The sequence below is a fragment of the Anabrus simplex genome, chromosome 1 (genome assembly GCF_040414725.1).
Source record: "Anabrus simplex isolate iqAnaSimp1 chromosome 1, ASM4041472v1, whole genome shotgun sequence".
NCBI classification, from domain to species: Eukaryota; Metazoa; Arthropoda; class Insecta; order Orthoptera; family Tettigoniidae; genus Anabrus; species Anabrus simplex.
In genome coordinates, this window is record NC_090265.1 from 1,506,120,685 (window position 1) to 1,506,146,616 (window position 25,932).

General features: G+C 38.8%; 1 protein-coding gene across 2 annotated transcripts in view; it reads left to right on the forward strand.

Annotated features, from left to right (window-relative positions):
- Window positions 1-25,932, forward strand: part of LOC136858451 (uncharacterized) — a 114,682-nt gene that overhangs the window by 53,697 nt on the left and 35,053 nt on the right. Inside the window, exon 3 of one of the 2 annotated variants that reach the window (XM_067138001.2) lies at window positions 12,462-12,522. The exons of the other annotated variant lie outside the window; for it this stretch is intronic. Within the exon in view, the coding sequence (XP_066994102.1) occupies window positions 12,462-12,522 (61 nt within the window). The remainder of the gene's footprint in view (window positions 1-12,461; window positions 12,523-25,932) is intronic. 2 annotated transcript variants of the gene reach the window in all.

A 25,932-nucleotide genomic window follows, 5' to 3' on the forward strand; every position in this document is an offset into this window, starting at 1 on the left:
ATGTGTAATAAGATTTTAGTCTTGATTGTATCAACAATTTCAGAGCTAGATCAGTACATATTGTATCCCATGGGTTTTTATTAGGCATGTGAATAAGTGGTTATAGATTCAGAATGCCTCAATAGGTTAAGTTGAATGTTCAGCTGCTTAGATTGAAATTTAAGCATTACTTTTAATTATTCTATTAAAGCAGATGTTTTTATTATTGCTCATCCAGAAGTCCAACATTCGAACCATCATCAAAAGCAAAGCATGGTATTTCGCTTCACCCACCTCAATGCCTAAAATATAGGTTTGTTCTCCAGTTGATGCTAAATCTCCAAATGAGTCATTACAGGCCAAACTATCAAATTGTAAAGCAAGTATAAGAGTTTTAAAGAGTTCCAAAAGTGGGTGATGAGTTATCACTGCAGATAAACTATCACAGTGGATTGATAGATGTATTCCTCAGAACTCTTTGGAATGCTGGCAGGATCTAATGCTTTTTGCATACATTGCTCTTCATGTCCCCAAGAAATCTAATGGAAAGGCTACTTTACTAATTTCTAAAATAAAGGAAAATATACAAGAATTCCAACTGCCACAACCTGTGACTAAAAAAAGTAACACCGTGCCTTCTAAAGTTCGTTGTATAGAAAACAAAGTAGCAGATGGGGATATTCAAGGAGCGGTTAGGGTTCTCTCATCAGAACATGAGATAGCAGAATGCACTTGTACCACCTTTGAATCTGTGGTAGATAAACATCCTCCAGCGTCATGACTATTGTCATTTCCTGACCCTCCTGACCTTAGTGATAATTATCTCGGTGTGACACCGGAATTGGTGCTTGAAGGAATAATAGTTCTGCTTCGGGAATTGGTGGTATCCGTCCTCAACATCTAAAAGATCTTACCTCTAAATCAGCTGGAAATGCCGGGAGAAGACTTCTCCAGTCTATCACAAAATTATGCAATTCCATCTTAAGAGGGCAACTTTGTTCTGAAGTATACCGAAACTTTTATGTGGCCATATTAATTTTTCTTCAAAAATCTGACAGAGGCGTTCGACCTACTGCTATAGAGAACACCTTTCAAAGGCTGGTTGCTAAATTATCTTGCATGGCAGTAAAAGGGACCATTAGCCACTATTTCTGTCCTCACCAAATTGGCTTTGATATTTCAAAGGGCTGTGAAACCATTATCCATTCTGCACGAACTTTCATACATTTAAATGCTACATCGAATAAAATCTTAGTAAAAATTGACTGGTTATAAAAACACCAGTTTGGAAGTAAATCTGCATAAATATGAAACCTACTTTTATTCTGTGAGAGATGAGTTTCTGCATTTCAGGGCATTATTCCCGGTATTCATATTATAACACATTCCAGTTTATTCTTACTTGGATCACCACTTGGAGTTGTGGTTGTGAAGGAAATTGCAAAGAAAAGGCTAACAGAATTAATGAGGCTGTATGACGGTCTACGAATGATCAATTCTCACATGGCATACTTCTTACTGAAGAACTGTGTTATTATTCCAAAATTTACTTACTTCCTACAGACTACACCTCTACGGTTATTTTCTTCGTTCCTTGCTCAAGCTGGTGATTTGCCAAGAAGTTGCCTCAAGTCTCTACTCAATATACCAGTTGAGGAAAATAACTGGATCCTGGCATGTTTACTAATAAAATTTGGAGGCCTTGGAATTCATAGGTTAACTGATAATTCCATTCCCACTTTTCTTGCTTTCTCTTATGGAGTATCTGATTTTATCAAGTCTTTGTTCTCTGATTGCAGTGATAATGTTGAGATATGTCACGTGACCGAGTCAAGATATCACTGGTAAGACGCTTTGATTCTGTCAAGTTCATCGGAAATTGATCGAAAACATCATCTCGCTCTTCAGGAAAAGGAAGCAGACTCATGGCTTACGGCTTTTCTGCCGGGCAATGTGGACTCACGTCTTGGTTGCAAAACATGCCAGTCACATAAGTGCATATGTAGCTTTAAGTTGCCCTAAGAGTGCTGGTTGATTTTCAAGACACTGTTTATTTAATGACATCATCAAAAGGGCTTTTACATTTGCCAATGTCCCTTCTGTCCTGGAATTGAGTGGCATTAGTTTCACAGACTAAAAACGCCCTGATGGTCTGACTTTAGTCCCATGGAACATAGGCAGATCTCTCCTGTGGGATGCCTCGTGTATCAGTATTTAGCACCATCTCATTTGCCTCACACTTGCAAGGCTGCTGGTTCTGCAACAGAATTGGCCGTGCACAATAATAGGATGAAATACAGAGCAGTGGCAGACAACTACATCTTTGTGGCATTCGCAGTCAAAACAATGGGGACATGGTGTCAAGAGGCTAAAATCTTGTTTCATATATTGGCAAACAGTTATCTGTAATTACTGGAGACTCTTCAATAGAATTCCTGAGGCAGTGGGTAGGAATTGCTATCCAGCAAGGAAATGCTACCAGCATTATGGGCTTGTTTCTGGATAACACACTCGTGGACAAAGTTTTCTCTCTTGCTTCTTAGACTTTAGAGCTGGAGTGAAGCACCAAGTTCAACAGCAGAAAATCTTGTTCATATTACCTCATTTTGTAAATAATTCTGTGGATTATAAGAAACTATATAGTTGCCAGTCTTCTTTCATGAGCTTTAGAAGTTATTCTTCTTCTCCCTTTCCCTTGGGATGTGGTAGCTGATGATATATCACTGGTTTGTCACCAAGGCAACAATGACCAATCCTGGCCAATGTCTTCAAGATTTTTTTAAATGCAAAATTTGCAACCCTGTGCCTTGGATTCTGCATAAAACTGGAGGTTCTGTGACTATGAACAATATATGAACAGTCGTATAAAACTACAAGCTTACTTCTGCCCCCTCTAAAGACTAATCAAATTTCTAAAAGAAAGGACACTGTAATATCACATCCTGGTAATTTCTCAATCATCATTTGCAATTGCACTTGTATATTTGTGCATTCTTATGCAGGAGAAATTGAGTAAGTTTAAGAAAGTTGTTCTTCAAGTTGATAGGTTGATGATACTTTGTGTGGTACTGCCTTGGGTTGCTTGCTTTAATAAATAAGGGAGAAGTAATACATCAGTTGCCTACCAACAGTCTTTTCTTAACAACCATTCAAACTTCATACTTTAGCAAACTCAGATATGAAAGCCACATAATATGAAATGGAGTAACACAAATAAACCTAAGAAAGTAATTTGCTGCCTTGATTCGATGAAGGACTCTCCAGGACACTATATAAAAAATACAACTACATTATGACAATGCATAGAACAATATTTGTCAGCTTTGCAGTCCAACTTGAAATTATCCTACAAACTTATTTATATATATATATCCTTCCATTTTATTTCTGTGGGCCTTAATATTCTTAAGAGGAATTACTGAATACATTTGTGTATGGTAATGTAGTAGCTATGAACTTTTATACTGGGTATCAAAGGGGAAGAATGAAGATCGTATCTGAGTTTATTGTAAGCCTGAAGATGAGAGTGCAGGGCTTCATAGGGGCAGGTAGCGACCTGTGCGTATTTAATTATTGTCTCTGCTGAAGGACATTGACGTTGGAATGGAAAAGCATAATGATGATCTTGATTTTTGAAGGAAAAGGATAGTCATTATGCTCATATAGTTATAGGCTAATTACCCTGATCTGACTACAGCTTGACTACAGTACCATGTATGCATAACATATGGAAGAAGTGAGCTCTTCCACTTTTACCCATAAGCCAACTGAACAAAGTCGGGACTCTGCCACACAGTGGCTAGTCATTTGAGACATCAGTATGCTAGTATTGCTGTGTGTGATCACAGTTATCTCAAGTTTTGTCGCTGTTCATTGTCATTGTGAAAATGTCTAGGCAGTGTAATTGTCACATTATTGCTTAACTACTTCTTGAACATTATGCTTAAAATATATTGTGTTTGAAGAGAGCAAAGTGAGACAGCTAGGTACTGCAACATACCCACATATTTTGCATCTGGATGTAGATCTGGATGTGACCAATCTTCTTCAGGTAGATATTTCTTTAGACCACGTAAAGAAAGCAAAGTGGGGTTGTTTTTTTTTTTAATGAATAATGTTACTCGTGTATTAAAATACCTAACGATGGCAGAAGTAAGGAGGACATAAAATGCAGACTAGCACAAGCAAGGAAGAGCTTTCTTAAGAAAATAAATTCGCTCACTTCAAACATTGATATGGGAAAGATGTTTTTGAAGACTTTCATCTAGAGCAGGGCCTCTCAAACGCCCAAAATCTCACGCGTGCAGAGCGAGGCGCAAGAGCTCCGTGCACTGTGCATCGGTGCCGCTCGGTATGGCTCGGATCAACGCTTCGTCTCTGGGCTACTCGGCTATGCTCGGCTCTACTCGGCTATACTCGGCTCAACTCAGCCCGGATTTGGAGCGCTACGGCGCAGGTGGGGGAGAGGGAGACAGGCGGAGCGAGCGAGACAGGCGTGAGGAAAGAGAGAGTTAGCGCTATTGCTCCAAATCGAGGAGTGGGGGGTCTGCACTCTGGTCAACCAAGCCAAGTCGTCTTTTGCACCGTGCACAGTGCATGCACCACGCGCATGCACCCTGAGAGGCCCTGATCTAGAGCATGGTATTGTATGGAAGTAAAACATGGATGATAACTAGCTCAGAAAGAAAGAAGCTTTTGAAATGTGGTGTTACAGAGGAAAGTTGGTGAGATGGATAGATCGAATCACGAATGAAGAGATACTGAATCGAATTGGTGAGAGGAGATCGATTTGGCTAAATTTGACAAGAAAGAGATAGAATGAAAGAACACACCTTAAGGCACCCAGGACTTGTTCAGTTGGTTTTTGAAGGAAGTGTAGACGGTAAGAACAGTAGGGGTAGACCAAGGTATGAATATGACAAGCAGATTAGAGCAGATGTAGGATGCAATAATTACGCAGAACTGAAAAGGTAGCACAGGATAGGGTGGCATGGAAGCTGCATCAAACCAATCTATGGACTGATGACTCAAACAACAGAAGAAAGACCTAAAAACTGACTCATAATTATTTTGCATGTGATAATTATTTTTCTGATCATTTATTTATCGAAGTAAAATCGTTCACCGGGCGAGTTAGCCTTGCGGTTAGGGGCGTGCAGCTGTGAGTTTGCATCTGGGAGATAGTGGGCTCGAACCCCACTGTCGGCAGCCCTCAAGGTGGTTTTCCGTGGTTTCCCATTTTCACACTAGGCAAATGCTGGGACTGTACCTTAATCAAGGCCACGGCCGCTTCCTTCCCACTCCTAGCCCTTTCTTCTCCCATCGTCACCATAAGACCTATCTGTGTTGGTGCGACATAAAGCAAGTTCTTAAAAAAATAAAATAATTCTTCATAAATGGTGAAAGAGTAGAGATATTTTTCAAAGATAGTTAAGAAACGTACCTTTCAATGAAAAGACAATCCTCGCAGACAAAAGCTTCTTTCAATAATAAAAGCCCTATTCATAATGTGTGTGAAGAGCTTTTAGGCTTAGCAGTTGAAGGTAACCCTGATGTCAAATGTTAGAAAAACAATTTATTTGTTAAAGCAATTTGATCAGAACAGATAATAAAGCTAGAATACATTTCCTTGAAAAATATATTTTGGATGTAAAATTAAACACTAGCTTCATTTTTTTAAAAATTGCCTCCCTCAGCAAAAAGCAGATAATTGTAAATGTAAAAAACGAATGAGATGTAGCAATGAACAGGGAGTTTCTTATTTTTAAAGGCGATTCAAAGTACCAGTTTTCATGTCTGTAACATCTTCAGGTTTTGAGACATAAGTATCCTCATAAAAATGATTCAGCTCATTCACTTCTTTTCACCCCCTCTCCTCCATTACCTAAATGGACTTTCCAAAAACAAAAATATGCATTTATTTATAAAGGAGATTTCACGTCGGTAACATCCTCAGTTCTTTTTAAGATACCTCTCTCTCTCTATTCGTTTAGTCGATTCAGACTCTCTGCGATCCCATGAACTAAAATACGCCAGTTTCTTCTGTTTTGCACTGCCTCCCGAAGACTTTCCAAGCTAGAATTTAGTACTTCTGTGATGCCATCAATCCATCTCATTCTTTGCCGCCCTTTTCTCCTTGTGCCTTTGATCATCCCCAGCATAAACGTCTTTTCTAATGAATTGTGTCTTCTCATGATGTGTCCAAAGTAGCTTAGTTTTTGTTTCAGCATTAGGCCATCCCAGGAGCACTCTGGTTTTATTTGCTGTAAAACTGACCTATTTGTTCTCTTTGCGGTCCGTGGGATTCTAAGGATTTTCCTCCAATACCATAATTCAAAGGAGTCTATTCTGCGGCATTCACAGCTTTTCTTATGGTCCAGGTCTTGCATCCGTACATCACAACTGGAAAAACCATAGCCCTTACTATACGAATCTTTGTTGTTAATGTTATGTCTCTACTCCTTAAGATATTGTCAAGATTGGTCATTGCCTTTCTACCAAGTAGCATTCATCTTTTGATATCATGGCTACAGTCACCATCAGCTAAAATCTGAGAGATATAAGTATCCTCATAAAAAAAATTCAATGCCGTCAACTTCTTTTAGCACCCCCAAGTGGATTTTCCAAAAACAAAAAAATGCCTGTTTGTTTATTTCTCAAGGAGATTCCAAATACCATTTTTTACATTTGTAACTTGTTAAGTTTTTAGATATACTCATTTAGATTTCACCCCCTTTTTCACGTCTTTTTACTCCACTTAAGTGGATTTTATGAAAACAAAAATATACGTGTTTATTTTTTACGGAGATTCCATGTACCAATTTTCATGTCTGTAACATCGTCCATTTTTGAGATATAAGTATCCTCATAAAAGGGTTTCAACCCCTTTTTCACTTATTTTTACCTTAAGTGGATTTTCTAAAAACAAAAAAAGTACATGTTTCTTTATTTTTAAAGGAGATTTCAAGTACCAATTTTTAAATCTTTAAACTCTTAAGTTTTTGAGATATTGATATACTCATGTGAAAAATTCACCCCCTCCCTCCTTCACTCCCTTAGTGACAGAATATCCAAACATCCTCCCTTAGTGAGCACCTACTCTCTAATATAAATGTATCCTCAAAATTTCATTTCTTTATGTCCAGTAGGTTTGGCTGGGCAGTGATGAATCAGTCAGTCAGGCAGTCAGGACATGTTATTTTATATATATAGACGAGCAAAGAACTTGAATCACAGATAAGGCTCTTTGCATAGAGAAGGAATTTTTACATCTGTAACATGTTAAGTTTTTTAGATATACTCATTTAAATATTCACCCCCGTTTTCACTTCTTTTCACTCCACTTAAGTGGATTTTCTGAAAACAAAAAATTGACATGTTTCTTTATTTTTTAAGGAGATTCCATGTACTAATTTTCACGTCTATAACATCATCCATTTTTGAGATATAAGTTACAGGATTGTGAATGACTGCAAAAAGACCTCAACAGTGTTGTGAGATGGACAGCACACAATGGTATGATGGGGGATGAAAAGTCAGGTTGTAAGTTTTATCAAGAGGGAAAGTCTTCTGTTTTCATTACTGTGTTGATGGGGCGATAGTACATCATGGGGATCACTGTAATTACCAAGGTGTTAATGTAAGGAATGATCTTCACTGGCGTAATCACATTAACGAGGTTGTAAAGGAAGGTTACAGATATTTTTTTATGATTGAGGGTATTCAGGGGTTGTAGTAAGGAGGTACAGTAAAGAAGGTATATAAGTGTCTCTTATAAAAAACCCTATTAGAGTATTGTTCCAGTGTATGGGACCCACACAAGGACTACTTCATTTTAGAACTAGAAAAGATTCAATGGTAAACAGGACTATTTAATCTGGGGGATTTCTGACAAAATGTTGCAGACTTTAGGCTGGAAAGACTTGGGAGTAACCAGCTGTTTGACTAAGCAGTATGTTACAAGTACTTACTCTCATTTTGTTCCGTATTGAAGATGACTAATATCAAGGTGGTTCAATAAATATTGTTGGATATTTGTTTTATATTTATAAGCAGTATGTTCTGGGCTGTCAATGGAGTGATGCATGAAATAACATTAGTAGACAAATAAGCTTCAGCAGAGCTTTCAAAAGTAGGAAAGATCATAATATGAAGATAAAATTGGAATTCAAGAAGACAAATTGGGGCGAATATTCATTAATAAGATGTTAGGTAAATTTCCAAGTTCTTTAAAAACATTTAAGAGAAGGCTAGGTACACAGTTGGTAGGGAATCTGCCACCTGGGTGACAGCTCTAAATACAAATTATTGATATTTGATTTGAAGCCATGTGCTGCAGCTGCTCATGGACAACAAAATATAACTTGCAAGGCCATGATGCATGTACAGTACTATCCTTCCACCTGTACATGTTGCAGGCAACTATGCCTTCCAGGGGAGGCTCACTTTTGTATCAGAATGTGTTCTAGCTGACAACATTTTGATTATGTTATAGTATTCTGGATCATAGTGACTGATGTATCCCTACTCAGTCTAAGGTTATCATTTACCTTTCTTGTCTGCTTGTGTCGACTATGATGTTGTCAGATTTTTGTCTTCGTTTTTATTTATCAATTGTCTCCTGACTACATGGAAAGTAACAGCTGCTGCAGCAGCAGCATTATGGCCTCGTTGACACCATTTAAGCTGCCTGCTTGTCAACTGTGATATTTCTTATTATTAGCAAGTTGACACTATGTGTATGACAGGTATGAGTTATATGCAAAACATCTGACCTCTCTCTTCTTGAACACATTTCCCTCCTAAAATCTTGATAAGAACAATATGATTTGTTGACTGGGCTGCCTCTAGTTAGGGGAAACTGAATGGTATTTGCTGTTATAATGGCTTCTACCCAATAAGATCTACTACATTATCACAACACCATCTGAAGTATTTTCAACTTACACTTTTACACAGTCTTGCCCATTCTTAAGAATGTATGCACTGTAACTGAAATGTGTTTGAATTTCAACCAATGTAAACATGTACTACTGAAGATAGACAGAGGAGAACTCAAGAGGTTTAAGTTTTGCAGGTATGCAAACTCTAACATGACCTTAATTTCAAGTGGGTATTTCAGCATTATCCCATGTGACATACACCATACTTCTTATGTAACAAAAATGTCCTAAATTGAGGGCTGTGTTTATATAAAATTTGTGACTTTACATTCTTTGCTTTGCAAGTAGGGCAGGAGAGATAGCTTGAGAATGATCATATCTACAATGGGGTCATTGAAATAATTAACTTGAAGGTCCTTTTCACACCTACACTGTATCACTACTCCACTTGTCTGGTCTACTTTAGTTATGCAGTGTATATGTCGTCTGTAATTTCATTTATAATTTTTTATTTGTGGTTGTCCTGGTAATAAGATTTACTGTTTACAACTTCAGTATACACTGCATATTGGGAGACCTGTCATTTTTTACTTAATGAGAAGACTTCAGTTTGGATATTGTGCAAGATCCATTGCCTTATGAAGCTGGATTACTAAGTAAACATTTGCCCTGGAATGATTTTATTCAATTTAGTACATTTCTTGCTTGTAGAAGTTGAGTGGTTAGTAGCAAGATATGTTGTTTACTATAATATATATATAATATTTTTCAACACAATGCGTATAATGTAAACATAAGTTTTTAAAGATTATTATCAGTAGCATATTATGACAAAAAGTTTGTCCTTGCTGAAAAGTCTAGTAGTGGTATTTTCCTCATTGTTGTCTGCAGAACTTGCGTTTACATTCCTCTGCTGGACCATCATGACCTGTATGGGACCAAGCTAGTTGGGTACATGGTTTGGGTCACATAGTTGTGAGCTTGCTTTTGGGAGATAGTAGGTTCAAACCCCACTGCTGGCTATCCAGAAGGTTGTTTTCCATGGTTTCCCATTTTTATATGAGGCTGTACATCAAGGCCACGATAACTTCCTTTCCATTCTTAACCATTTTCTATCCCATTATTGCAATAAGACCTGTCTGGTTTGGTGGCACATAAAACAATAGCACGGTGATGGATTCCGTGTACTGCAGGTGTTGTACAAACCTGTTTTAGAGCATAATTAGACTCCTTCCATTTGTAACATTGCTGGAGTTTTGAAGAAGTCCACATCTATTTCTCCAGTTTTCTGCTTCTTTGCTTCTAGCACAGTGATGACCTCTGTTGGCTTTCTAAGATTATACATAGTTACGATGTCTCTGATGAGGTAGTTAGCTTTCACCAAATGGTACACAAAGCAAATGGTATGAATTTTGACAGACATAATGGTAGTTCTATTTAGAAAAGTAGCTGTTAGGCTCTCCAACTTTCTCAGGTCTGCGATACGTAGTTGTTCCCAAATATTAATAGTGCATAATTTGCTATTGGTATTGTTTTCAGAGCTGTAGCATTGTTTACTATACCTACCGCATGTCGCAATAGCCCTGAAGGGCCATAGCCTACCAAGCGACCACTGCTCAGCCCGAAGGCCTGAGATTATGAGGTGTCGTGTGGTCAGCATGACGAATCCTCTCTGCTGTTGTGTGGTCAGCATGACGAATCCTCTCTGCTGTTATTGGTGGCTTCCTAGACCGGGGCCGCTATCTCACCATCAGATAGATCCTCAGTGCTCTCTTGAAACATTGATTGACTGCTGCAGGTCCTCAGGGGTGGAGCAGGTGATGCAGTATCATCAGTATACTGCAGTTCAGTTATTCTGGTCACATGAGTTAAGCGACGTGAACGAAGTCTTGTCAACTAGAAGAGACTTCCATCAAGACAATACCTTAATTTAATGCTAGAGATGTTGGTACATGATGAATCGCAAAGCATAGTAGCCACATATAAAGCAAGAGCACTGGGACAAGTACACACCTTTGCTTCAGTCCATGTTTGATAGGAAAAGCATCAGACATGTTTTCCTGATGGAGAACCTGATCAGACATACCTTCATAGAATGCTCAAATCAGGCCAGCAAAGTGTTCAAGGCAACCAAAGTGTCTCAACACTGCCCACATTGCAGGCTTCAGGACAGAGTTGAAGGCCTTTTCCAGATCATAAAAACCAAGCGAGTTGGCCATGCGGGTAGGGGCTCCCAGCTGTGAGTTTGCATTTGGGAGATAGTGGGTTCGAATTCCACCGTCGGCAGCCCTGAAGATGGTTTTCCGTTTTTACCCATATTCACACCAGGCTGTACCTTAATTAAGGCCATGGCTGCTTTCTTCCAACTCCTAGCGCTTTCCTGTCCCATCATCGCCATAAGACCTAACTGTGCTGGTGCAATATAAAACCAATTGTATAAAAAAAATTAAAAATCATAAAACATTCAGTAGAGAGGTTGTTGCTATTCTCTGCACTTTTGTTTGATTGCCTTGCACTGATCATGTCTGTTGCCTCTTTAGGCGTGGAAACCACAAGTGAGTCTCGAGGAAAACCTTCTCGGAGACAACTCGTTGGTGGCTAGGTAGAATCCTTGAAAGAAATGGACAGCAGGGGTATACTGTGTTAGTTGCCATATATTTTGTGTCAATCACATTTCTTGAATTTGGTGATAATCTCTAGATAAGCCTCCCTCTTGAATCTGGCCACGAAACAGGAATTAAGTCACATGTAGTGCCAATCCTAAGTAGTTTGGAAAGGCCAGGAAGAGGAAGACGTCAGTTTAGTTGTTTGTCACTAGTGTTAAGAAGAATAAAATGTAATAATGATGTGTTTGATACAGTTATGGTTTTATATTAGTTTAGTTTTGTTTGCCTTCTTCAGTTTCAAACAGCATTTCAAAGGCTAGTTAAAGACTAGGGAATCTGCCACCTGGGCCCTAATTGCAGATCAGTGGTGATTGATGATTTCATTAAATCATTCTTCTGTGCCTTCATTTCCATTACAGTCCCATGATATCTTTGAAGAATCCATGACATTTTAAAATTATTTAGATTTATTTCCATACTGGACAAAATCAGTTGAACAGTGTTATTCTCATAACTCTTTATCTGTTTAGAACATTTTACTTAAATGACAATATTCATAACATTTTATTAATTACGTCGTAGTATTTTCTGTGCACATAAATGGTAAGTTGATGTAGTAACTATTTATTTGCAAACACGTATGGAATTTTAAACTGATGAAACAGCTTTTCTTCTGATATTTTACTCCTCATATGATAATTGCAATATTCTGCTCCTGTTAGATCATATAGAATGAACAGAGTAGGTGTTTGCATGATTCTAGACATGACAGCAAGATCTCATTATATGGTCAAAGTTATTGGTTTAATAGCTAGTGTAATTTGTTGGCAGTGGATATGTGGAATTCATGGAATCATGAGTGTAACACTTGTTTTATTAGTGACCCAGGCCTATTAATAGAGGTTGAAAGTGGGAAGAACATGTAGGTGGCAACTAATGTGCTGTTCCAGTGTGTTATCAACCTTAACATTGGCCTCCTTCCTTCTCTTCATAGATTACGCTGCACAAAATTGAAGACTTCGCCAAGGAGAATCATCAGTGGAATCTACAAAAATGTATTTAAAAATAAACAAAGATAATTTTTCTTTACTATAGTTGTTAGTTTTCTGATATAACTTAGTGGCTATGTAGACAAGTAGTTTATTTTAGAGTAGTTTCAGAAGATGTCAATGAAAGGCATTTTTTATAATGTACATACTGTTACTACTTCTTTTAACATTCATGTTAAAAGAATAAAGGGTTATTATTGAAAACAAACTACACAATAATTTAAACTTATTTCACTCTAGCAAATTGTATTCTTGCTTAAAAGATACCATATCAGTGGTAAAACAATCTTCCTTCCCAGTGATCCATTAGGTATTCTTCTACATACTGTTCATACTGTATGTAGTCGTATATTCTGGAGTGAGACCAAGAAGTAAAATACTTTTGAAGTATATTGTTATTTGTCAAATAAAGTAGAGCTTTTCTTTCATTTCTTTAAGATTTTTATTAGACATCTGGCATAATAAATATTTTTATGTCGGGAATACATATAATTTAAACCAATATGCAATGTGGCAGGTTGATAGTAGGATTCGTGTATTAGAAAATGTTTGTGTGTGTGGGAGGGGGGGGGGGGGAGATGATAGATCAATTTTGTATATTTTGTTTAATATGACAAAAATGAGTACAGTGAAACTCTGTTAAGAAGTTTTTCAAGGGACTGCAAAAAAAAAACTTCTTAAGCAGGAAACTTCTTAAAAGGGGTAATGCCCAAAAACTTATTCTGTACTTTGAAATACATGTGAAACACACAGCCAACAGATTTCCTCGTTTGTGAACAATACCGAAATAGGCCGATATATAAGAGCTGCTTACAGAAAGCCACAATATAAAAATTCGATTATCATGACAATATTTTTAGAGATAAAGTAAAATAATTGAACATACCATATTATAAATATATTTGATAAGAGAAGGGAACATATTAAGTTATATAAAAACGTTGCAAGGTTTGATTATTTTAGCAGGCAGAACCATGTCCTTCCACACTTCCCTTCCCTGCGAACTTACACTCTCTGCTTTGCAACAAATTGTTTTGTAAGCGAAAACCAAAAACCCCATGGCACTACAGCCCTTGAAGGGCCTTGGCCTACCAAGCGACCGCTGCTCAGCCCGAAGGCCTGCAGATTACGAGGTGCCGTGTGGTCAGCACGACGAATCCTCTCGGCCGTTATTCTTGGCTTTCTAGACCGGGGCCGATATCTCACCGTCAGATAGTTTCTCAATTCTAATCACGTAGGCTGAGTGGACCTCGAACCAGGTCCAGGTTAAAATCCCAGTCCTGGCCGGGAATCGAACCCGGGGCCTCCGTGTAAGAGGCAGGCACGCTACCCCTACACCACGGGGCCGGCTTTGTAAACGATGCTGGCTCGATTTTTAAAGCGTTCCAGCCACCCGCTCGACGCGGTAAAAGGTACCCTTAATTTGCATGAGGCTTTCTCCTGCACAATAGTCTCACTGAAAGGTATGTTTAAACTTCGCTGCTGTTTAAACCATATTAGCAGAACTTGTTCTATTTCATTGTACTTTTCAGATTTAACTTCCTTACAATTTGCTGAAGTATTCCCTGCAGAAGCAGAGATCTCTTCTTTCTTCGCTATAATATCGTTCAAAGTAGACGGCGGCATCCCCAGCTCCTTTGCCAAAGCAACACGAGAAAGTGTAGATGACGCCACTTTCCTTATAATCTCCACTTTGTCTTTTATTGTTAGTGCCTTTCGCTTGATCTCTTTCCTCTGAGTTGCGCTCATTTTCACTTTAAAAGCTTGTACGTTGATATTACAAGTACAAGTAACTTCACCTACTCCTATTCATACTAATTACGACGCTACACTATGCTTGGCAATCCGTAGCTTAGGCTTACAAGAAGCAAAGACCAGACGTGTACTAGTTTGTTAGCATGTGCTTTCTATCTTCCTCACACCCCTGACACCTGCTTCAAGGATAACGGCAGCAAATGGGAAATCTAGCAACTTTCTCTTAAGAGATTGTTAGAACCTAGGCCTAAATCGCCCCTGCATTCCTACTGGTTGTCACGGCAACGGGCGTAGTTTCTGGCCGTTTCACAAGTACCGCATGGCCAAGCCAGTATTGAGTTTATTTTCCCGCTTCAATCCTCTTCATGCTATAGGTAATGAAGAAAAGAAACACAGGTTCGAAGTTGGTAGAAATTAGTGCATGGAAATGTATCCGGGGTATTACGTGGGAGAGATAAAGGTGCAGTAGCAACGCTAGCACATCTAAACGTAAAGTTTCTTTCCCCGCGAGAATTTTATTTGATGTCTCCTCATCCTTGTGCTACGTTCTAATAATGCGACGTAATAATTACGAGTGACACGATAATACAATGTTTCGCTCGTATAAAGGTAAAATTAAAAATAACTTTCAATTTTATGCCAACACGTGGTATTGCAATGCCTATGTGTGCCTCCCTCAACACCCAGTTGGCTATCAACATTCGTTCAACTTCGTAAACGATCGGGATCTTTCGGTCGGCTGTTTGGCGGCATGTGTATCAGCTGGCTGCTGGCAAATCGGCTGTTTCCTGCATAGAGTCGCGAAGTTGTTTTTATTCACCTCACTAATAATAGACACGGAAAATCTTATCAGTTTAGTTCAAAAACGTAATTTCCTCTACGGCAAGGCCCACAAGTATTATTGCAACAACGTAAGACAGAATGCCTGGAAGGAAATAAGCAAGGGAATGAAAAATCAGACAGGTTAGAATATTCAGTTTTGTGGTAGGTTAACAGTAATGTTGTGGGCAAATGCACTTTACGGTTTTTAATTAATGTTTAGGCCACCTCAATTAATGACTTCACCCTGTCGCGGCCCGCAAATTACTGCATTAAAGTTTTATCAAATCATTCATTGCGTACTTTGTTTCTTACGTAGAATCCCGTTCGATTTTATTCCGCTAGATGGAACGGTGGAGTGGAAATTTTGACTGATGGGTTCGATTCGATTCCACAAGTCGAGAGTGATCATCTGCTGTCCGTGTTGTCATAGCGTGACGTCATATGGCCGTGGCAGGCCCGCACATGTTCCGTGACACCAGACACACACCGCGAGCGCGCGCACGGTCTAACACAGGGTGCAACTTGCGCGGAGACTGGAGGGTTCTAACCACGGGCTGCTTTGAGCGGAGGTTTTCTATCTCAAGGGGCTCTAAAATCTGAACTGTTTAAGCGGGAAATATATTTACAACAGAACACTTTAAACGGGAAAAATATACATATGTCTTAATGCAACTGATCAAGGGACCAAGAATATCACACTTCTTAGGCGGGAAAACTTCTTATGCGGGAACTTCTTAACCGAGTTTCACTGTATGTTGGAAAATACACACATTTTGTGTATAATACATTCTATTAAGGGAAGTGCAGGTGTAGTGATGTATAAATTAATATGAGAGGAATTGACAGCTGACATGAAGGTGACTACTTAATTTTCTGGGCTCTGTTAAATGAAAAGTTACTAAGTTTGCATATTTATTTTTAAGGTTGTCTTATCTGCATTCCAGACAGATTTGCATCTGGAACCCATCATGAAAGGACCTGCACCATATTCTTTGTAGGATGCAATTGCAGTATATATTCTGAACATACAAACTGATGACCTCTCAGCTTCCTTCACTCTTCAGTGTATACAGATGTCACAAGAAAAGAAATCTGGACTGTATAGTACTGGTGTGACTGTTGTTTTATGGGATAAAAGATGTTCATCATCAGCTCCTCTTCACAAATTAAATGTGAAGGAGAAAGATCATCAAATATACCTTGGGATATCTTATATGAAATGGATGAATTGTAAAAAAAAAAAAAAATCCTGAAAACTGAAATGGAGATCTCTGTGAATGCCAGGAAAGAACTGCCATACTATACTTGTCTTTTGTTTTCAACTTGTTTGGAGTTCAGATAACTAGCCTCTCCAACACCCAGGATGCCAGGAAGGTATGACATAGCTGAGAACAAATATCCACAGGTCCAGCAGCCTTGTCTGCTAATTTTGTTACCCGCTATCTCTATATGGCTATGAAGCCACAAGGGATTCTAGTGCGAACATCACTCAACCTGTCTAGAAGATTCTGGATCCACTGTACCAGCAGACTAGGCTGGAAACATGAATCTACCTAGTCTGGCCATAAATACTGTTATAAACTACTGGTACTTGTCAAGTTTCATCCTTTCTCTGACACCATCTGGTGGCATATCTGAGAACATTTTATGTAAACAGTCTGCATTAACTTCCAAAGTGATTCTGTTGCATCCAGTATCTTGGAACTGTTATGAAAATTGTCATGGTAACAGCATTGCACAAGATTGCAAGAGAGCCTTCAGACATCTTTGATATCCTGAATAAGTTTGTCATCAGCAGAATGTTGATCTATCAAACGCCAGGCTGAGTAGCTCAGACGGTTAAGGCGCTGACCTTCTGACCCCAACTTGGCAGGTTCAATCCTAGCTCGGTCTGGTAGTATGTGAAGGTGCTCAAATATGTCAGCCTTGTGCTGGTAGATTTACTAGCACATAAAAGAACTCCTGCAGGACTAAATTCTGGCACCTCAACATCTCCAAAAACCTTAAAAATAGTTAGTGGGACATAAAGTCAATAATATCATTATTGATCTATCAAACAATTGAACGGTTCAGTGAGACCAGGAGTGTGTCTGACACAGCAGCTCATTAATGCTGTGAAACAGAAAATTTGCAAAATCCTGTATGAAAACAAAAGGTAATGGCAAGAGGGACAAACAACGTCCAGAGTGCTAAGAAGTGACTTTGATCTGGAAGCACTTTGTCGCAGCACTAGGCACTTCCTGATAACACAATTGAAGAAGCAGAGCCTCTTAAATGCTGAATACTACTTATGCTGCATGCGCAAAATGGTCATCAGAAAATTCTCTATACGACTGAGAAAGTTTTCACAATTTATTAGCATTTTAGCCATCAAAATAATCCTGTGTCTACTGCAGATGCTGTTACAGCTTGTAAAGTGGCTCAGAAAATCCAGAGAACTCATCATCCGGCACCAGTGATAATTTATTGAGGAGTTCCTAATGTTGACATTTTGGAATTCACTTTTGTGAGAAATGTTGAAACATCTACTAAATTGTAAAACCCTTGAATCGAAGTTCATGGTGCAGAATTGTAATTTTAAACAGGACTCTGTTTCAGATCACAAGGCAAAGACCACTCAAGAATGGTTGCAAGCATATGTTCCTGACTTCATTTCTGTTGTTGATTGGCCATGTGGTAGTCCTTATCTCAATCCTTTGGATTACAAATCAGATTATATTGAGTGCTTCAAGAGATAGTCTGCAAGAAGAGAGATCCCAATATTCAAAGAAGAGACTTAAAAACTGCTGCAGTCAGTTTTCTGTTAAACTTTGTGTGACATCCTCGATGCATGACTAGGAAGATAAGTCCTGGGTTCGAGAAAAAAAAAAAAGGTTGATATTTTGAACAGTATAGGCAGCATGCATGTACCTCTAGTGGATGTTGGATGAACTGATTGTGGACCTGCTTTCATGTAGTTAAACAAAAGCTGAGTGCGAAAAGTAATAAGAAAATGTAAAAAACTAAATCAAAGGGCATTTCCACACTGTGTTGTTCGAATAGATACGGAAACACTTCAAGCGCAATTTTCTGTTCTTTTCTGAAGAGGAAATCTGTGTGAGGATTGGTATGATATAGATGTTGATTCCCATAGGGAACCTGAAATATTTGTCCCGAATGAGTTAATTTATAATACCAATATAGTTGGTCCGTTCTTGGACATTATAAATTTTCCAGCTAACTCATTGCTGGTTGCCAGCATTTCGCCCCAGTTTGCTAAGTTGGGCTCATCAGTTGCTAAATAGCACACCCACCAAGATGCATGGCTAATGCATACGTGGAGGCCACTGTGTAGGCTACTTGGAGCCACCGGCAGTGCCAATGCACTATGAGAGACTTTTTCTCATTACCAAAAATTGATGCCTTCTTGGCCATCAGATGATAAGAGGTAACGTCCTGACTGATCGTATATCAACACCTAGGCAGAATTACTCTACATAAAGAAATGAAATTTTGGGGATGCATTGCTGTTGCAATGTATGCACGCACTCTGATACCTTTTTCCGTACAAAATTGAAATATTACTCAATGATTGCTCCTTTATGAACTAGATATTAAATAACATAAGTTTAGAAACAAAATTCAGTCAGAGTTATTATCCAAAAACAAATTTATTCATTTCTCTGAAACCGTTGGACATACAAGGTTGAAATTTCAAGTGACTGTTGCTCCTCTATGTCTTAGATTTTAAATAAAAAGTGTTCTTAAAATAATACACCCCTAAGGGGTTTTGACCAGGAGGGTTAGGCCTAAGAGCTTAAATATTCATTCACCTGAAACTAACTGACATATGAGATTAAAATTTCACATTATGGTTGCCCTTATATGGAATAGATTTTAAATAAGAAGTGGTCTTAGAACAATACAACCCTAAGTGGGCTTTGACTGAAGGGGGGTGGTTGATGGCATAGATATTCATTTCTCTCAAACCGGTTGACATACAAGCTTAAAATTTCACATGATGGTTGTCCTATGTCTTAGATTTTAAATAAGAAGTGGTCTTCAAACAATGCACCTCTAAGGGGTTTTGACTGAGGGGTGATGTCTGATGGCAAACTTGTTTATTTCTCTGAAACCGTTTGACATATGAGGATGAAATTGTTGCTCCTATATATGTTGGATTTTAAAGAAGTGGTCTTAAAACAATATATTGCTACAGGGTTACAACCGGGGTTTGCGGCTTAAACCAAACCAAACCAAACCAAACCAAACCAAACCCCATGGCACTACAGCCCTTGAAGGGCCTTGGCCTACCAAGCGACCGCTGCTCAGCCCGAAGGCCTGCAGATTGCAAGGTGTTATGTGGTCAGCACGATGAATCCTCTCGGCCGTTATTCTTGGCTTTCGAGACCGGGCCCACTATCTCACCATCAGATAGGTCCTCAATTCTAATCACATAGGCTGAGTGGACCTCGAACCAGCCCTCAGGTCCAGGTAAAAATCCCTGACCTGGCCGGGAATCGAACCCGGGGCCTCCGTGTGAGAGGCAGGCATACTACCCCTGCACCACGGGGCCGGCATGATGACACAAATATTAATTTCTCTGAAACAGTTCGACGGATGAGGTTGAAACTTTACGTGGTGATTGCTCCTATATGCCTTACATTTTAACTAAGAAGTGGTCTTGAAACACACCCTTAAGGGGTTATAACATAAATATTCATTTCTCTGAAACTGTTTGACATCATCATCATCATCATTATCTGTTTACCCTCCAGGTTCGGTTTTTCCCTCGGACTTAGCGAGGGATCCCACCTCTACCGCCTCAAGGGCAGTGTCCTGGAGCTTCAGACTCTTGGTCGGGGGATACAACTGGGGAGTATGACCAGTACCTCGCCCAGGCGGCCTCACCTGCTATGCTGAACAGGGGCCTTGTGGAGGGATGGGAAGATTGGAAGGGATAGGCAAGGAAGAGGGAAGGAAGCGGCCGTGGCCTTAAGTTAGGTACCATCCCGGCATTCGCCTGGAGGAGAAGTGGAAAACCACGGAAAACCACTTCCAGGATGGCTGAGGTGGGAATCGAACCCACCTCTACTCAGTTGACCTCCCGAGGCTGAGTGGACCCCGTTCCAGCCCTCGTACCACTTTTCAAATTTCGTGGCAGAGCCGGGAATCGAACCCGGGCCTCCGGGGGTGGCAGCTAATCACGCTAACCACTACACCACAGAGGCGGACACCGTTTGACATACTAGGTTAAAATTTCACATGATGGTTGCTCCTATGTTTTAGATTATAAATAACAGGTCTTAAAACATTACACCCCTAAGTGATTTTGGCTGGGGGTGAAGTCTTATGACAAAATGAAAAAAATCAATCAGTTCACAAAATAATCCATAACACGCTTGCTTATTACCCCTACCATAGTCCCCACTCCTGATCTATGTCCCTTCTCTGCCGTGACCTCCCCTTCACCGACCTAATACACTCCGCCTCCCCCTGCTCTCTCCGACGGCCTGCTCTCTGCTACTTAGTTTATCAGTTCCTCTCTTACTCTTCAACTTGGCACTCGAGGTGAGTTTCTATTTACATATAATTCCTTCCAGGCATTTGTTTCATTCGTTGTGCTAACGCGCGGCTCAATTTCTTCTTTTAGGTTCCGTCTTTGACTCGAGATACTTCCAGAGTTTTTACAAGATCCACTCGACAAACTACTCTCTCAAAACCTTGTCTGTTCTTTTATATTAACTTACAATTTTTAAGTTGCAATTTACGGTTATGCAGAAAACCAAGCTATACAATGACCTTATCCATTTTACTTAACGACCTTTTAGGGATATAATAACCTGTAATACTGTGTCATATCATTAGATTTTAGTTATATAAGAAATTTTTATACAAAATCCACACAATGTTAAGTCCAAGTTGAATACCTCAAAATTTTAATTAGTACACATTTATGAGGAACGTCTTTCACTTGAATAACAGGCTGTAGCAACTAGCTCATCAGCATATCTAGATTGATTACAAATGTTTAAAATTGAATCAAGATTTTCAAATAGATAAACCAAATTTTACATATACCACAAGAACTGGAATGTAGTCAACACCTGCAGACACGCAGACCAAGCTATACAGTGGACTTATCTTTTTTGTTTTTTGTTTACTGAATTGTTGTGGATATAATAACCTGTGACACAGAAGCCATACTATACTTTTGCCGTATTAAACATCCATTTAAACTTCACACATTGCTATATCCAAGTTGAATAATTATTGAACATCCACGAGGAACTTTAAGTAAACAACTGGTTGTTGTAACTAGTCTATCAGCCTATCTATAATGACTAGATATGTTATTACTGATCTAAGAAACTCATTTTCACATATACCATTACGACTACAAAGTAGCTAACGACATTCTTACAATGTGAAAAAAGCTCATTCCACTTTTGTAATTTTAACTGTACAAATATTTGGTGTACACCTTTCTATATTCAATTTTATTGAAAAAACCCTTTTACATATGTAAAGTAATTCAGTTCAAGCACGTACATTTAAAAAAAGTATTGTTACTAATTTTAAGAAATGTAATGTACTCTATGTTCAATGTCTTTGTCTTAATCCCTAGGCTGATAATGGCATACCCTATTGCCGAAACCTGTCCAAAATAAAATGACCCTTTATATTAAAAAAAGCTTTTTGTAGCATAAGTGGGAGAAGGGCAAAATTGCCAGTGAACTACCACTACTTTCATAGTTTCTTTACTTACTCGATTGGGCGGAGCGCATGCATCACGGTGTTCTCGAGCCAAGTATATTAAGGATGCGTCGTGTCGTCGTGCGTCTGGGATTCTTTCCTGCGCACACGTGTGTGGCGGCGTGACCGCGGCCGCGCAAATTACTCCCTTGCGTGATCTGATTCGAGGACACTGCCAGGCGGGGAGTTTGACTGGGGCGGTACATCTGTCAAAGAATAACGCAGGTGTCCTAAAGCCAACTCAGCGAGGACACAGAAACCTTGCGTGGAGCAAAAGGGCAGAAGCTGGCTTGATCCCGATGTTCAGTACGCATAGGGACTGCGAAAGCACGGCCTATCGATCCTTTTGGCTTGGAGAGTTTCCAGCAAGAGGTGTCAGAAAAGTTACCACAGGGATAACTGGCTTGTGGTGGCCAAGTGTTCATAGCGACGTCGCTTTTTGATCCTTTGATGTCGGCTCTTCCTATCATTGCAAAGCAGAATTCGCCAAGCGTTGGATTGTTCACCCACTAATAGGGAACGTGAGCTGGGTTTAGACCATCATGAGACAGGTTAGTTTTCCCCTACTGATGACTGGTTGTTGCGATAGTAATCCTGTTCAGTACGAGAGGAACCGCAGGTTTGTACATTTGGTTCACGCACTCGGTCGAGCAGCTGGTGGCGCAAAGCTACCATCCATGTGATTAAGACTGAACGCCTCTAAGGCTGAATCCCTTCTAGCCAATGTTGGCAACGATATCTCTCGGGAGTCCTGCGAGTCAAAAGGCTCCAAACAATGTGACTTTACTAGCCGCGTCTCGTCAGTGGGGCACGCCATACAGGCCCTGTGACTTTGCGGAATGGAGCAAATCTGGCGGTCGTGTCGGGATTTATCCCTTCCGTCCGTCTGCTCCTAGCATTCAATTATGGGTATACCACTGTTCAGTGTCGGGACTTAGAATCGTCTGTAGACGACTTAGGTACCGGGCGGGATGTTGTACTCGGTAGAGCAGTTGCCACGCTGCGATCTGTTGAGACTCAGCCCGAGCTTGGGGGATTCGTCTGGTCGGATGATGACCTAACAATTTCCAATGTAAATCTCGATTCAATACGGAACCTAAAAATGAAATTTTTGACACTAGATAGTTTCCAGGGAGGTGTGAGAAATTAGTGGCTTTCAATGATCCACTGCCTGACCCGTTGTAATTTTTTGCAGCTTCTTGGCTGAATGGTCAGCATAGTCACCTTAAGTTCAGAGAGCCCCAGATTCGATTCCCAGCTGGGTCGGAGATTTTAACCTTAAATGGGTAATTCCCCTGGTTTGTGCACCGGGTGTTTATAATGTCCCCAACATCCTTGCAACTCATACACCCCAATCAAGACTATCTTGCACTACAATAACATGCAGTTTCGCATATATGGCAGATGCCGCCCACCCTCATCAGAACGTCTGCTTTACAAGAGCTGCACAAGGCTAGCAATAGCCACACAAAATTATCATCCTCCCCTCTGAACAATTTGACCTTGCCGTGCTAGGGAGGCTTGCGCATTCCAGTGAAGCAGATAGCTGAACCATAGATGCAACCATATCGGAGGGCTGTCTGTCGAGAAACCAGGCTAACAAATGGTTCATCAAAGTTCAGGTTGCAGCCTTTGGTAAATTGCAAGGGCAACAGTCTGGATGATTGACTGATATGGCCTTGTAATAATATTTAACATGACTTAGCAATGTTGATACTTCTACATGGCTGAAAGCAATGAGAAACTACAGCCGTAACTAACTCCTGAGGACATACAGCTCCCTTTGTATGTATAAATGAATGATGTACTGATGATGGCTTCCTCTCAGAAAAAATATTCCAAAGGTAAAATAGTCTCCCACTCAGATTTCTACACAGTCAGGAAGATGAATACTGACATTCTGTGAGTCAGAGCGTGGAATGTTAGAAATTTGAATCATTGTGGACAAGATCGAAACATTGTGAGAATTTCAGTTATGGTACAATGTATCATTAATTTTCCAAGTTGGAATCAAATTTCAGTCACAGCTATGCTGTTTATTACTTTCTTCTCAAAAATGAATTAAAAGTCAGTTACTGTAAATATTGTGTAAATAGATACATTGTCTTCATTGACTCATCTTCTATACAAGTATTAGTTTTTAATCTGTTGGCTGTGGTCTCTTCTATAGTACAGTAGTTCTTAATACTCTCTTTTCTAGTTATTTTAAACTGCATTTCATACTGCTAATCTAGTAATGTACTGTAGTGGTATATATTAGGTTTTAGTTCTCAATGAAGTTAGTGCAGAAACTTCATAAATCTTTCTTTTTATCCTGTTATGTGTAAGAAAAAAATGACTTCAGAAAGAAAGTTACAAATAATTGTTAAGTAGATACAAAGCATTTTCGTTAAGTGCCTGAAAGAATATTCAGCCAGAAAATAGTAGCTTTTATAAATGTCTTCATTTAAAAAACAATTAATCCATTTAATCCATTATGACTGTTATGGAAATAAACCAAGACTCACATTGAATCTCTTGAAGTAGTGAGTACAGGTGAATGTTCATAGGTATAGCCATTTCATTCATATTTTGTCATAAGATGAATATTTGTAGTTGTAATATAAAATATTCTGCAAGTTAAGCTATTTTTTATTTATTGTTTATTTCAACACAAAACATGGATAGGAGACCATATGATTGTGACTGTTAAGTGAAAAGAACATTGTACCAAATATGGAGCATATCATCATACCCCCTACAAGAACTGCTATGTGATTGTGACCAAAATCAAAAGATAAGAATTTCATGATTATTGGTCTGTATTGAACTGTGAATTACAATAGCTGTTAAATATTTTATATTTAAGGTCCACCTTTTCAATACAAATTATAAATGATATACATTTATATTAACAATCAGGGACTGGTTTTGACCTAAATCATAGGTCATCATCAGCCATGAAGCAAATTATACAAATGTACCAGATAAAATAATGTAACAACACAATGGCCTTAGAAAACTGTATGTACAATCAATAATATTTTAAGGCTGGTTAAATAAAATAACTTCTGTAAAAGGTTTCAGCAATGGAAGACACAGTGTAGTGTCAATAATATTAAAAATGATATGTACATGAGAAATAAGGTAATGTTCAAATTTTTGTTGCACTACATTAGAGAGATCCTTTTAATATTTAAAATGCTGGTCGTGGTTCATGCATAGAAATACAATTGATGTTGGCTCTCCAAAAGCTTTTAAAAAAGCAACTCCTTAAAAGCAAGATTCTTCATACAGAAGAGCCTTTTCTAACACCACACATCACATTCACGTGAACTGAATGTATAATTTTGTGTACACAACTCAAACATTTTGATATCTTAAGAAAACACCTTTGGTTTTGGATCACTTTAACTTTGAATGGACTGTGACATATTTGGAGAGCCAACTTCAATCACATTTCTATACCTGAACCGCGCCCATCATTTTATGAATATCTATATAAAAAACAACTTTTTAACATAGAGCAGCAATCCAGCATTTTAGGAACCTCTATTAAAAGGATCTCTTTAACGTAGTACAACAAAAATCTTGAACATTACCTTATTTCTCATATGGTATGTACATATCATTTTTAATATTATTGACACTACACTGTGTCTTCCATTGCTTAAACTTTTTACAGAAATTATTTTATTCAACCAGCCTTAAAATTTTATTGATTGTACGTGCAGTTTTTAAGACCATTGTGTCGTTACATCATTTATTTTATTCTGTACATTTGTATAATTTGCTTCATGGCTGATGATGACCTACGATTTAGTCAAAACTAGTCTCTGAATGTTAATATAAATGTATGTCATCTATAATATGTATTGAAAAGGTGGACCTTAAATATAAAATATTTAACTAGTATTGTAATGTGATTATGATGTTGCACAAATACTGACCCATAGCACATACAGTATATCATCAAGAATAAGAATTCTTTGGTATACTTGTACAATACACTGGGCAACAAACTAAAAACATTTTCGGCACATGAGGGAAACTGTCTGATCCTAATAGCATTTTCTCTCTTGATTTCAAATATGTACTTAATTTTTCTCCATCACGTACAGTTTT